Raw genomic sequence first — 15,359 nt, 5'->3', positions numbered from 1 at the left:
CGTTATATTTTCTTCTGGTTTCATACCATATTTAATGACTGAAGCACCCACTTGGTCTTAATTTGTCCTGTATGTTAAATGATCATTCTGTCTATATAGCTTTTTGCACTTGTTAATCAAATAGTACTTCAGATTTCTTAGTGCTTACCTGATATCCCCCTTGTGTTGCTTCTTCCTGTAAAATGTTGAATTTCCTGTGTGCCTGGAGTTGTTTCCCAGGAATTGTCTACCTTTACCGTGTGTTTCAGACACACATCATAGCAAGTGTAGGCCCTTAAAGTAAATATACTAAGGTCTGGAATATCATTCATTATTGACAAATTTAGGCAAGCTGCCCAAGAAGACCCTTCTCTCCACAACATGTAGCCTGGCAGAATTTATTAAAGGGAGAGAATATACTGAAACGCTCATATCCACATCTGGTTGCTGCCAACTCCCGCAGCCTGTGTTATTTACTCACCAATTACTCACTCAGTCATTTCATATTCTATCCTATTTTATCATTAGATAAAAAATCAATGTAGCTTCCTCATTGTCTGCTTACTAATTAAATATATTGATCAAAGATAATGCATGAGTTATGTTGGAATAAAAAAGGGAAAAGATGTAGAGCAAAGCTACACTGACAATAGAAGACAGGGTGGTGACAGCTGCAGGTGAATCAATAGGGAGCGCAGAGACAATCATTTCCATCCGTGCTCTGGTGGCATGCTGTTTCCAAATGGGCCAAGGTGTTATGACAGAGTATCTCTAGGATAGCTGTCCAAGACAATTAAAACAGGAAAAAATGGCAAGACAGCTACGGATGGGAATCAGAAATTGGTTCCGGTTCAAGACCTGTTCCAATCTATCGGAACTGTATTACTCCTGCTTTTTTCTTTTATCAGTGCTGGCATGTTTTCTGACATGAGCACATTGCACAACAGTGACATCAAAGTCATAACTGTGAAGCATGTGCAAATGTGCAAACTTTTTTCTTTTTCTTCTTTTATTGTTTTTATTATTATCTCTTTTATTGGGACAGCTGTTGAACATAACAGTAGTTTGCCTTTTTACATTTTCTTTGCTGTCACATTTTAACTTATAATTGAAAAATAAAGAAGACGGAAAAAGAAGAGAAAAGAAAAGAAGAAAAAAAAACAAACAAAAACACACCCCCCCCCCCCAAAAAAAAAACAACAACAACAACAAACAAACAAACAAACAAACAAACAAACAAAAAACTAGGGTTAGGAGGCAGCAGGGCAGGTAGGTTTACGTAGAACTCAGGGTTGTAACATCATACACAAAATCACACCTCATATGCTTAACATAGTCTGTCCATTTAGACCATATTCCGTAGAAGGTATCCCTCTGAGGTTTAAGAGAAAATGACACTTTTTCCATCGTATAGATCTCTTGTACAGAATGTATCCAGTCTTCTATCGTTGGTGGTTCAGGCTTAAGCCATCTTCTCGTAAGAGGCTTTTTACTTGCGGCCAGAAGGATATACAGGAGTCTTCTGTCGTTGGAATTCAGTTTATCCACTGGTGCATTGCACAAAAACATGGTCTCAAAAGTTGAAGGAAAAAGAAATGAAAAAACATTTTGTAAATGATCATGGATTAGAGACCAATACTGGCGAATATCTTTACAGTCCCAAAAGATGTGGAAATGGTTAGCTCCATCTCCCCCACATCTCCAACATTTATCACCAATTCCTCGATATCTTTGTTGAGCAGGGGTAATGAAAAATCTCATAATGCTTTTCCAGCAAAATTCACGCCAAACATTAGACCCAGTGGTAGCCCACTGTATCTTGCATGCGTGAGCCCAACACTTCTCTGTAATTGTCAAATTACCCTCCTTTTCCCACTTCGCTTTAATATGTCGTTTTTACACCGCCGGATGCTGTTATATAATTTAGAAATAATTTTACTTTGCACTTCAGATTTGGTTAGTAATAAGAATGTTTCTACAAATTGTAATTCGTTTAGGTTCACTTTTAAGTTTTGATTAAAATAATTTCTGATCTGTAGATATCTAAAAAAATCATCAGATCCCAAGTCATGTTTACTCCTTAAAGATTCAAAGCTTTGAAATGCACCCTTATGGACAAATGAATAATAATTGGTTATACCTTTTGAAATCCAGCTTTTGAATCTATTATCATATTGATTTGGAGTAAAATCCGAATCATATGCACACCATCTTAAAACCTTAGAGGCATTTTCCAAACCACCAATTTTTATTACTTCTTTCCAAGCTGATATCATTATTTGCAGTATAGGTTTATCTGCCATATGTATTTTATTCTGTAATTTTATGTCCGATATTAAAGCTGAAACTGGTATTTCTTTTACTATTGTTCCTTCAACATCTTTCCATCCGGCGGTGTAGTTTGGACAACAGAGACAAATCAGCGGTCTTAACTGAGCTGCACAATAATATTCTCGTAGACAGGGAAGCCCACGACCTCCCTTTTCTTTCTTTAATTGAAGCGTTTTATATTTAACTCTAGCTTTTTTCCCATTCCAGATATATTTTGACAATGTTCTATCCCATACCGCAAACTGTTTTTGTGGTATGGTAATCGGTAGAGACTGAAACAAATACAGCAGTCGGGGAAGAATATTTAATCTGATTGATTCAATCCTGGAGTGTAGGTCCAGAAATGGAATAGTGTTCCATCTTTGTATATCTGATTTTATGGGTTCATTTAGAGGGGCATAGTTGGCATTGAACATTTTGGTGAAGTCACGATGTATTACCACCCCTAAATACCTAATGCTATCTGCATCCCATTTCCATTTATAACGATTCTTGATTTCAACTGGTGGTTCGTAATTTAAAGTTAATACCTGCGTTTTATTTATATTGACCTTATATCCCGATAAAGAACCATACTGTGATAGTGCTTCCATGAGATGGGGGAGTGCCTGTGAGGGACAAGTTAATGTTAAAAGTAAGTCGTCAGCAAATAATGCTAATTTCTGTTCCCCTCCTGGCGTTCGTACTCATGTTATATGCTGACTCTGCCTAATCCACTGACTTAATGGTTCTATAAACAAAGCAAAAAGCAGCGGTGAAATGCAGCAACCCTGTCGTGTACCTCGTTCCAGTATAAATGATTCGGTGAGGTCCCCATTGATTTTGATTTTAGCTGTTGGTTTGTTGTATAACTCTGAGATAATATCAATTATAGATTTATCAAAATTAAACTTCTCAAGCACTTTGTATAAAAAGGACCATCTCACTGAGTCAAACGCCTTCTCAGCATCTAAGCTTAACACTAAGGTCTCTAATTTTTGTTTGTCAACTTGCCGCAATATATGCAAAACCTTTCTGATGTTGTCCTGGGCCTGCCTATGTTTAATAAAACCCGTTTGGTCATTATGTATTAACCTAGGTAATATCATTTCTAATCTCTTAGAGATAATAGATGTGAACAACTTGTAGTCAATATTCAACACACTGATTGGGCGATAGTTGCTACATTCTAATTGATCTTTTCCTTCTTTTGGTATAATGGAAATTATTGCTTCCCTCCATGAAGGAGGGATAATTTTCTTTTCCATTACCCAATTAAATGTCTTTATCGTGGTGGGGATCAAATGATCCTGCATTATTTTATACCATTCAGGGCCGAACCCATCTGGCCCCGCCATTTTCCCTCCCTTTAATCTTTTAATTCCCAAGTAAATTTCTTCTTTAGTTATTGTGGACAACAGCATTTTATTTTGTTCCTCTGTCACACCTTGCAACTTTAGACCTGAAAAGAAAGTATTGACAATAGAGTTGTTATCTACAGGAGATTGGGAGTAAAGTTTTCTGTAGTAATTCTGGAAGCATAGTTTAATTTTCCCCAGTTCAGTTTCTATTTGTCCATTAAGAGGATTCTTTATTCTATGTATAGTCCTCTCTGCTTGTTGCTTCCTAAGTTTAAGAGACAGAAGTCTTAGTGATTTCCTCCCTACCTCGCATTGCTGTTGTTTAATAAAAACGATTTTCTTTTGTATATCTATCATATTTAAATCATCTATTTTTTTCCTAAGTTTTATTATGTCAGATTTGATATCATCATCCAGCGTCACAGAATGTAGATGTTGTAGCTCTAACAATTTGTCTTCTAATTGACAACGGTTTTCCCACCTAGATTTTTTCAGGTAAGAGGATATACTAATTATTTTTCCTCTAATTACTGCCTTCAATGCATCCCATAATATTCCTGGAGATACCTCCTCATTTTCATTATACTCTAAATAAGTTTCTATTTCCTCTTTCAAACTCTCTTTAATATTTGGATAATTTAAAATGTTTGTATTCAGCCTCCATAAGGTTGATCTATTTTTGCTATTCAGGCAGATCTCAAGATTAACCGGGTTATGATCTGAGATGGTACAAGCGCCTATTTCACAGCTTTTAATTCTAAATAGGTCATTCTTAAACATGAGAATATAATCTAGCCTAGAATATACATTGTGTGGAATTGAGAAGTGGGTATACTTTCTGTCATTTGGGTGTAAATCTCTCCACACATCTAGTAGTCCAAAATCGTCCATAAAATGCACCATTCTTCTTCCAATACTCCTCTGATCGCCTTTTCCATTTGAAGAGTCTAACTTGGCATTTAATGTGACGTTAAAGTCACCACCGCAAATGAAAATTCCCTGACTCCTTGTTGTTGCCAAATTCAAAATCTGCTCATATAAGGACCAGTCACTGCCTGGGGGAATATACACATTTAAGAGAGTAGTCATTATACCCTGAATTTTACCCATTATCAATATATATCTGCCTTCTTTATCTTTAAATTCCGAAATATGTTCATAGTTCAAAGTTGAGGATATCAAAACTGCCACCCCCCTTCGCCTCCCAGAACTATGGGAGGAATAGAAGACATGTTTGAAACCTAATTTGTTAAGTTTTGCATGATCTTTGTCAGCTAGATGTGTTTCCTGCATCAGAACAATTTCTTTTTCTTCTTTTAGCAAATTTTATTTAGGCGCAGAGAAAATAAAACAGTTGCATAAATTCTAAAACCCCAAGAAAAAAAAATACAGGAATCAATAAGCAGTTGGTAAATCATCCAAATTGTAAGTAGGTACTAGCAGTATTCCATCCATTTGCTTCCGCTTATCCTTTTCAGGGTTGTGGGGGGCACTGGAGCCTATCCCAGCTGTCATAGGGTGTGAGGCAGGGTACACCCTGGACAGGTCGCCAGTCTGTCGCAGGGCTAACACACAGAGACAGACAACCATTCGCACTCACATTCACACCTATGGGCAATTTAGATTGTTCAATTAACCTATCCCCACAAAGTGCATGTCTTTGGACGGTGGGAGGAAGCCGGAGTACCCGGGGCGAACCCACGCAAACACGGGGAGAACATGCAAACTCCACACAGAAAGACCCCGGCCAGATGGTAGAATTGAACTCAGGACCTTCTTGCTGTGAGGCAACAGTGCTAACCACCGTGCCACCATGCTGCCCCACTGGCAGTATTAGCTGTAAAACTCATAGAAATACCTATCTCTAAAGTCAACAACAGTGAAAAACATTGAAATGTGAATTGTCCCCATCTAACACTGAATTGAATGTAAAATGTGACTGGAATCAATTTTATTTTTTTATTTTTTTTATTTTTATTTTTTTTAAATGACATCAGAAACAGCAGTATGCGACATTACGTGATGGCAGAGCTTCAGTTCATCCTTTGTCATTTTTTTTTTTTTTTTTTTTTTTTTTTTTAATAAATAGGACAGGGGGAATGAATGAGAGAAAGAGGGGGAGAGAAAGAAAGAAAACCAAAGGGGAGAAGAGACGGTGAGAAGGGGGGGGAAGAGAGAGAGAAAAAAAAAGAACTCCTGGGTCACCTGTATGGAGAAAAAAAAAAAAAACAACAAAAACAAACAGAGGAGACAGCAAACAACAAAGAGCAACATAATAATAGAGAAAACAAAGCACCATCACAATAAACTAGCTAGTCATAGATATCAATATTTACTAAATAATAAACGATATTGTGCAGCACGCAAGATAGACAGCGCACAGTGTGCTTTGAGGCAGCAGCCAAGAAAGCTTTAGTCCGCGTCTGTGAATACCCATGTGTGCATACCTGTGTGGATCAGCATGCTTGCATTCCAAAGGTTTCTCCATGTAATGATCTGCTAGGGAGTGTGGGGGGGCCACAGCCCCGTCCTCCAGGGTGTGAAGCGGGTATGGAGGAGATCAAAACTCCAGACATCCAGAGGCCCCCAGAACACAAGAGACCATGGAAGACCAACAGAGGGGCAGCCGCGCCACTGTTCCAGTAAGAGCCGAGGAGAGTCCCAGATGAGGGCTCGCCCAGCAGCCGCGGAGCAGAAGTCAGGGGGAGTTGCAGTGACGCGCCCATGAGCTCCGCCGGCCCCCAGCTGTGCCTGAGTGACCGAGCCCCAGGCCGAGAGGCCGGGGGCACCCCACCTCCAAAGGGGCCCGAGCGAGCCCCAGGCCCCAGGCCCCGACAAGCGGCCGCCAAGGAGTGAGCCGGTGTGTACCCGGACGCCCACCCCCAGACACAAAGAACCACCAACACACCGACACCTGAGGGAGTCCGCCACCGGCAGGGGAAGTGGTGGTGGGTGGAGATAGGCCTCCAAACCTTGGAGGGCCTGAGGTGTCCCCAGAGAGGTGGCGTCTGACACCCAACCTGACATATAGACACAGACATACAGGCACACACAGACACAAACATCCATTCCCACCCTCATGCTCTCATATGCACTCACTCCACACTCAACCAACGTGGAGACAGACATAAAGAGACGCTGTACACACAATCACACTCCCCAAGCGTACTCTACAAACCGGGTCTAGGTACCCTTGCCCCTGGAGGGGGGAATTGCACCCAGACCCAGGTGGTGTTACCCTTTTCCCTGCGGTGGGGAGAGGCAGACCACCCCGACTCCGCAGCAGCAGGGAGGCCCCACACCCCAGACCGCAGTCGGACGGAATCAATTTTAGATAAAAGATCAATCACAGTTGTTTGTAAAAGACATTAGACATTAAAAGAAGCTATCTTCAGTCATTGGGATTCCAGGATTTTTAATTTTGTGTGTTGTTGTTCCAAGATTGCTCACTGTCAGGAGCTGATAAACTGTCCATTTAGTGCTGGATCTGTCTCTTTCTAGGCACAGGAAATGGTGGGCATAGCAAATTGATTGGTGGTGTGGACTGAGTGCTTGCAAATCCGAGTTGTGTGGCAGGTCATTCTATTGGGTGTTTAAATGAAAAAGTGCCGTATACCCAATGTTTTTTCTTTTGTTTTGTTTTTTTTTCTTAATCTTTCAGTGTGGTCACTACCTGAACTATCCTTTAGTTATTTCACCAAAACAAAGTTCAGTAATCCAGTGAGGGTTTTTTTATTTCAGTTTTTAAAGACACTGACTATGCTGTGTATATATAAACATGATATTTAAAGGGCATGTACCACAATTCTCATTAAATGTGTCACAAAGTCGGTTTCACAAGTCACTCTGAGGCATAATTGTAAAGACTATGGAATGAAGGCCATGAAGACCTAATCACCTGCCCCAGGTTAGAGGTCTGTCACTTGATCTCCACACTTTGCCATTGCTTCAGCTAAATGTTAGCAGCCATCATTATGCTCCAAAAAGCTACAATTCTGGAATGAAACATCCATTGTTCTAGTCATGAACAGTAACAACAGGGTCAAAAAAACATACTTGGACACATAACTCTATAATTGTAAAGTTCCATGTAATTTAAATTAGAACTTATTAAAAAAGTAAAATAGAAAAGAAAATGCAACTTTCTGGTTTTTACTGGCTTTTAACATTTTCCTGTTGTTGTTTTTTACCACTGTAGTGGTTCAAAGTACGTAGTTTCAAAAGAAATACATAAGCTGTCTGTTTGTTCTTTGTCTCTCCCTGAGTACAGCATGTTTTTGTGGAGGTACTATCACTCGGGGAGAACAAAAGCTTTATTGTTACCTCACCAAATCAAAATTACTTCCCTCATCAAATGATGAAGTCAAAGGCTATCAGCAGAAATAATGATGGTTCTGTATAAATTCATTATATCTTACTGTATTTGTTTTTATTTGCACTGAAAGCTTTCGTTTCCATGCTGTTCTAGATCTTGGTGCTTTCAGTACAAAGGCCCGGGGTGGGGTTTCTGTGCGTGAAGGCCAAGGTGTGGTACTCATGTGTACCCCTCCTCCCCATTCACCAGGTAAGAGTTTAGTTTTTCAATCACAGGCAGAAGAAGAAATTCATTTTTTGCTTTTATTACCACTCCAGTGTGAGTTATTGCTCCCACTGTTTATTTTTATGTTATGCATTGTATTTTGATTATTTATATTTCATAGCTGTTCACTGTCCTGTCTATCCATCTATCCATGCTGTTCATATTAGTGTGCCAAGTTACAGTGACCAAAGAGCCAGAACTCCACTTATGAAAGATTAAATTTACTGGATCATTACAACTAGAAAGAAATGTTACACGGCCAATTATTTCACACAGCCACCATCTTTAATGCCATATATTTAATATCCCTCTCTATAGTCGTCCTTAAATATAAGCTCTTATGGGGTTTTCTGTTTGCATCAGCTCTGTCATTCTCCTGCACTGCACCCATGGGAACGTTTGCCAAGTGCTCTTCAGCACCCATACACATTTCTAGATGCCATTTTGCATCTCATGGTAGCAACCAGAGAGTCGGTGACAAAATAGCTTGTTTAAAAGAGACGCAGTCAATAATTAATGTTGCGTAATGACTGACAGATGTAAGTGTAGTACAGAGTTTTCTCAACCTTAAAGTTTTTCATCAGTCATAGTGCAGATGTTGCCCTTGCTCAAGGAGTATGTGTGAATATGAATTTTTCACAGGGAGTTTGAAAATCAACCCCTCATACATACATGCATTTAATTTTTTGACCAAGGTCTCTTCTTGAATGCTTGGAACTCTGATTGGCATGTGATTGAAATCAAACACTGGCGATGATGTTAGCATGATGACAGCATAATGGAAATAGTGATTTTCTGTCTTTTGAAATTTGTTGCAGTCTTACTACTATAAACTGTAAAATTGACCCAGGTTTCATAATGACATACTTTAAGTCCCCCGTGTTGAATTGCTTGCATTATATTCATTATGCGGGCCAAGTGGATCAATACAGAATATATTATACAATCACTCAGCTGTTAAATGCGTAATTCAGGGCAACTGCATTAGATTTAAAATGTATTAGTCTAACAGAAAATCAGCATTTAAAGAGTAAATAAGAAAATCCATTGAAAATTTAATCTACAAAATACATTTGTGCTACACAGAATAATTGAAGGACCTTAGCTTGTTGATTAAGAAATTTCTGGTTTCCTGTACCTGTTCCTTGTATATATGTGGTTAAATGATACAGTAAGATACAAACTGCTTGTCAGGGAACAAGCTTGGATATTGTTGTCTTGATTTCTATTTTATAAGCTTACCTTCCCTCAACTATAAACCTAAGCTTCTAAGCTTTTACAGCATTGCATTTATCCACAAAAAGCGTTGCTACACTAATCATACTTTAGGCCAAAAATGAATAGTACTTGATCTCCCCTTTTTATGTTGTGATATTAACTTTTAGGTTTAAAAGGGATATGAGAGGCCAGTCTCAACATGTTGTTGAGCCTTTATTTTGATGCTTATTTTTTCATATTTACAGATTATACTCAAAAACACAATACAGGTAAGATTATGATTTATTTCTTCGGCATTGCTTACACGAAATGAAAAATGATCTCAAAAAACTTTGATTAGATGCCTCATCCATAGAATATCTTACTGTGATGAATGCTTTGGTGTGTCACAGTTCAAATTCATATTGAAGAGGGAGTGCTAAAAAATGTTTGGGCTAAAATGGCTGTGGGAGGATTCAAAGACATTAAAATGTCACTTATTTTGCAAAGGCCTTGTGAGTAAAAATAGCTGTGAGTCACTGAGATATGAAAAGTTGATCATCTTCCGTTTGATGGTTTTGAGAAGTTTCTGTGTGTTTTGGGTAAATGCTGCGTATAAAGAATAGAAAGAGTGTAATGAAACTCTGGCGTCTTTGACAATGCTTATTGTCTAGAACAAGGTCTGTTATCTTTTATATCAGCAATGATATTCTGTGTTAAGTTATTCTTTTTAGTTTTACAGGGTCCTGTTTGACTTGTGGACCAGAATCTGGAATATCACTATTTTACCTGTTCTTCCCTCTTCAGGGAAGAATAGCAACATATGATGCTAACTTTGGACAGTAATCTGTTAAAATACAGTATTTAGGAGTCCACTAACACTGAGCTTAAATTGAGTGTTGAATTTAGTCATAAGATCTGTGCACTAATAATGTTGCATCTTTAAAACATCAGTTATTCATTATTTACCAAGAAGACAAGAAGCTTATCCTTTCTTTGTCTGTTTCTTTCATGGATTATGGATCCAGATCGAAGAGTTGTAGCACAAAAGTTCAATGTTCAATGGGATGCAGCGTTCCACAGATTGAATTTAATTGTGTTTCACACTTTAATATTGATCTTGGCTATGTATAAATGTGTAACACATGGAAATATGTCACAGTTTAGCTCTGTATTTACCATATTCATCTATCCATTTATCCATACATTAAACTGTCACTTCTGCCACATTCATAAGGTACAAATGGCTAAAATACAATACATCTTACCAAGTACTTTATTACAGGTATCAGGTATTTATATCTTCTACTCTTACTGCATTTTGTTTGAAATCTAAAAAAGATTGTGATCCATCTACATCGATAATCATTCAGAATTATTTGCTATAAAAGCCAGCTAAATCTGTTTTTAATGACTCTGAATACATTCATAAGCACGTTCATACACATGACCAAGCTTATTGGAATCACTCTGTCCTGGAATGATACCCTATCATATGCTAGTTTTACCTTTCTGATAATCACCGGTTAATTAGATTAACCTCCCTGCAAATAACAGGGTCTTTAAAGTCTTCTTCTCTGAACTTTAAGCACCTTAATATTATTTTTTAGATTAATTTAGTCTGTGATGATCAATTGGCTTTGTTGCTACATAAAATCCATACTCATGACTCCTTTAAATCATCACTGTTTCAGTATTATATTGAGCATTAAGCAGTGTTAGGCAATAAGCAGTAATGCAAAATGCGTCTATACAGTACTTTAGACCATTTCATAACCAGTGTATTTTTAGTATATAAATGTTATATTTCAGTACATTGCAATAGTTTATTTGTTAAAGAGGTTAAGAAGACCTTTTTGGGTACTCTTACACAGATAAAGAGCTGATCAAAATTCATACATGTAAAAGTTTTTTTCCTAATGTGTACAGTATCTGTCTTAACTTGCTTTTCAGAGATTATCTACAGCTGGGTGTTTAATGAATTCCCCTCGTTTGTCGCCGAGGACAGTCGACGCTTCATTTCCCAGGACACGGGAAACCTCTATATTTCGAAGGTGCAGCCCTCTGATGTAGGAAGTTACATCTGTCTGGTGAAAAACACAGTGACAAATGCAAGAGTTCTTAGTCCCCCAACACCTCTGACACTGAAAACCGACAGTGAGTGTTTTTTTGGGTACATAACACAGAAAATTTTAAAGTTCAATGTTTGTTTGACAGTAACAGAAAGCTAAAACTACATTTTATATTCTGTGTGTGTACAATATTGTGTAGAAATGCATTTGGAGGAAAATTTCAGATCAGATAGGTTAATAAAGTCGGGTGTTCTTCTGCTTTCCACTGAGCCTCATGTTTGTAGAGGGCGTTTTGAATTCCATACACACCATAAATAGATAGTGAGCTATGCTTTAACATTAGTGCGGGGAGCCTTCTTAGCTCACAATGTGCTTTGGTGAAACTGGCCATCGGGGAAATCATTTTCCTGCATAAAATTAACTGAATCAATGGCCCTTGCTGTGGATGGGAATTTGCTCTTTTATACTAGCCTCTCAGGAGCCATGGTGTGGAGCTGTTTGTTGGATACAGGTGTGGATTTCACCTACAGGCTTTTTTACATCCGACTACACAGAGAAACGTCCATCACTTCACGCAGGTGCCTGTCTTTGTCAAGGTTTCAAAGAGCCACTGAGATTACATCCCCAGTGAATCTGTGAAATGGCCTCTGTGCCTCAGAAACACGTTTGTTCCAAATGTTACAACGCAAATTTACCTCTTTACAATTACATGCCTTCCGGCAAGATTCTTGCTCTGTATTTGCATAACCTTGTGTGAAGTGGCCCTCTGAGACATACAAAACACTTTGCACATAACAGTGCTAAATTGGTTTGTGTCTCTGTAACTGAGCTGCAAAATGTAGTCATAAGGGCATATGGTCAGTCGGCTATTAGCATTTTAATATTTTTCATGGTTGGATAAACAAAAAGAAGATTAGTTGTTGCTGTGTTTTTTTTTTCAAATAGTGAATGAACGAAGGAAAATGAGTTCTGCACCAACCGTGTCCTATTTGGTAATGACACATGGGTTGAAGAACAGCACCCTCACCTGCAACACAACACGGCCAAATCTAATCACTACACCTGTAGGTCCATTACGCCAAAGAACGTCTTGGCATCTCTTGCTCAAATCTCATGATGCTTAGCAGCCTCTTATGTTGTGAATTTGGGTGTAAAATTCTGAAAATTACATTGGCGCACCTCACAGCAGTCGCCCAAATGTTGCCGTGCTGTTCCCACCCTTCAGTCATTGGAGTCTGACCAATTAGACACTGCAATCTGTGCCTCAGTAAAAATGAGTGATTATTACACAGCAGACAGTTCAAGCTGGATCTGTGCGTGGCTCACCACTGTCAGCTCCAGCCCTCACTCTCTTAATCAAAACAAGCATCTGGGTTCCATTATACCCAGCTGGAGGCCATTGATCGTCAGATCACAATCCACCTTCAGCAGAACGGGGCTAAACGCTAAACTCCAGACTAATACACCTTTTAAAAACAGTTCATCTCAGAAACACCTCTTTGATTTTCTGCTTTAGTGAATTTCGAAGCAATTGCACTTTTTTTGCTATATCATGGTGTTTATGATATCGCATTTGATACATTGGTTGTTTTTGGCAACTTTTTGTTAACAACAATTTTAGACAAAAAAAGAGTTTAGTATTGATCATGTTGATGAGATAGAGGTCTCAGAAACTCATGTATTAAATATGATACAAATGGCATTATAGGGATAAACAGTAGCTAAATCTGAGGTAATAAAACAAAATTCAAGAAACTGGACTAAAAATTGCAGATATATTCATGTCTTATGGTTAGTGAAAAATAAGGAATTTATCCATCAATAAATCTCATGTAGCTGGGAGAGTACCTTATAAATACAGAAATGCAACCAAAATCTATGGTGTATTTTTATCGTTTATACAGATAAGTGCTGCAATTTTTATTTGGGCTTCGGCAGCACAGCTGTCATTAATGTCATAACATATTTTCTGTCTCACTACTGTGTCAATAATATCAGTGAAAGACAATGTTTGCAGGCACATCTACGCATGGGCATGTTTTTCTCTGCTTCACTTTACTAAATTATTATTGAAGACCTCTGGTTCATAGATATATCGGATGTCAGAATGATTTTTTTGGCCAACATACTGTAGAGGCATAGTCAAAACAACTCCCTGTCCTTGAATGAATACACATTTGAAAAGGAAAGAAAATAATTGTCATTGTTCTTAATAGCACATTGTATACGTCTATGTTCTTTTTGAAGTTTAAAAACATTTAATTTAAAGAGCGTTAAATGTGCTATTTTTAATGAAAACAAATATATAATGTGCATATAATGCATATAATCTGTACATGCACAGATTAATTAATCAAGTGCATATATGACCCGGAGTTGTCAATTTATTATTTCCTTTTATTTTATTTTCAATTAAAGTTTCAGAAGTTTTGATTTTGATCGGCATCATAAAACCTATCTGTTGCTGGGTCAGAGGCCTAATAATACATTCTTTTAAATTTGTATTAACTTGGATTTTCGGTAAAAGTTAACAGGCATTATAGTTTGAAATTGGTTGGCAGAAGAATGAAATACAACGAGAAAATAATCAAATTTTCATGTGATTAATAAATGAAATTGGAACATAAAATATAATGCTACGCTGTAGGGTTGGTAATGTTTTAGCACACCGAGTCTACACATTAGTTCTTCCAATTCTATCAAGTCCAGCCACTGAGACTGAATATGATATTGAATATACTATGGCAAGAGCCAGTGAAATATTGCAAATTCATTATATGTGAAGGGCTGCTTTGGAGCCATAAATGTTGAGAATGAGATTGAAATTGAAAAGTTCTTTGGAACAAATATCATAAAACTCCTTTTCCATGCATAGTGGGCCACAATTCAATAACCCCACTCCCTTTCTTCATTCATTTTATCACATAAAAAGTGTCAGGTGCATGTAGTAGAAGGTGTAATTATGGTTTCTCAAATGTCAAGCAGGTCATTTGTCCTGGTGCTCATGTACTTTATAATGCATGTGGAGTCGTGCTACACATGCTCTGATATGTTTTGATGTGTATTCAAGTTCAGCTGTGGATGTGTGATGTTCAAATGCAATGATTGTGTATTTAACATTACCGTATGTCACCGTTCTCTTCACGCTGCTGCTAAGCGGCTCTCTTTGTATGCCTGCAGACTTTCCTGTTGGTTGTTTATATATGTATACACTGTTAATCTCTGTGTAAAAAGTAGTCAGTATTGCCTTCACTGGCACAATATTTTGCAAATCGTTGCCAGAGTCAGAACACAGTTTGGAGAAAGAGCTTTAAAGTATGTCACCCCCCTTTTTTTCCTGGAATCATTTACAGAAGAACCTGAAATTGGCAGAATAGATTTTCTTTGAGGGGTTTTATATCATTTTTTAAGGATCAAAAAATGGTTCTTTTGGTCAGTGTGAATGCTCCTGAGGATGCGTTTGTTCTCATATTATTGCATGTGAACTGGATGCTGTATTTGCTTGCTCGTTGCTTGTTGTGTGTCAGTTATATTTGCTCATTTATATTTGTATTTGTTACAAATGCTGCTTCTATCCTGGCCTTGGCTCTTGAAAAAGAGATTTTAATCTCAGTGAGACTTTTACCTGGATAAATAAAGGATTTAAATATAACACATATTTTCCTTTGAGAAAAGTAAAACATTCAGATAATATTCGTATTGCAAACACCCATTTAATAAGACAGATAACAGTAAATCCCTTTAAATGATGATGTTTTTCTTTGTTACACTTTTTTTCTTTTTTGTTTATTACCATCTCTGACACATCATCCTAGTAAATGAAAATAAATAGCCGGCTTAACATACAGATGAATAAACAAA

General features: G+C 37.7%; 1 protein-coding gene across 6 annotated transcripts in view; it reads left to right on the top strand.

The window, feature by feature from the left end:
- Window positions 1-15,359, top strand: part of cntn5 (contactin 5) — a 118,696-nt gene that overhangs the window by 64,424 nt on the left and 38,913 nt on the right. For 3 of the 6 annotated variants that reach the window (XM_085380134.1, XM_085380138.1, XM_085380135.1), the window contains 3 exons: window positions 8,119-8,214; window positions 9,693-9,716; window positions 11,380-11,583. In XM_085380134.1, the coding sequence (XP_085236260.1) occupies window positions 8,119-8,214; window positions 9,693-9,716; window positions 11,380-11,583 (324 nt within the window). The remainder of the gene's footprint in view (window positions 1-8,118; window positions 8,215-9,692; window positions 9,717-11,379; window positions 11,584-15,359) is intronic. The other 3 variants (XM_085380139.1, XM_085380137.1, XM_085380136.1) reach the window with 1 other exon arrangement.

The sequence above is a fragment of the Rhamphochromis longiceps genome, linkage group LG14 (genome assembly GCF_057381845.1).
Source record: "Rhamphochromis longiceps isolate RC_006_pf linkage group LG14, R_longiceps_female_GT1.1, whole genome shotgun sequence".
NCBI lineage: Eukaryota > Metazoa > Chordata > Actinopteri > Cichliformes > Cichlidae > Rhamphochromis > Rhamphochromis longiceps.
The sequence above is the reverse complement of the archived record's forward strand: the minus strand, read 5'-3'. Positions and strand labels throughout refer to the sequence as shown.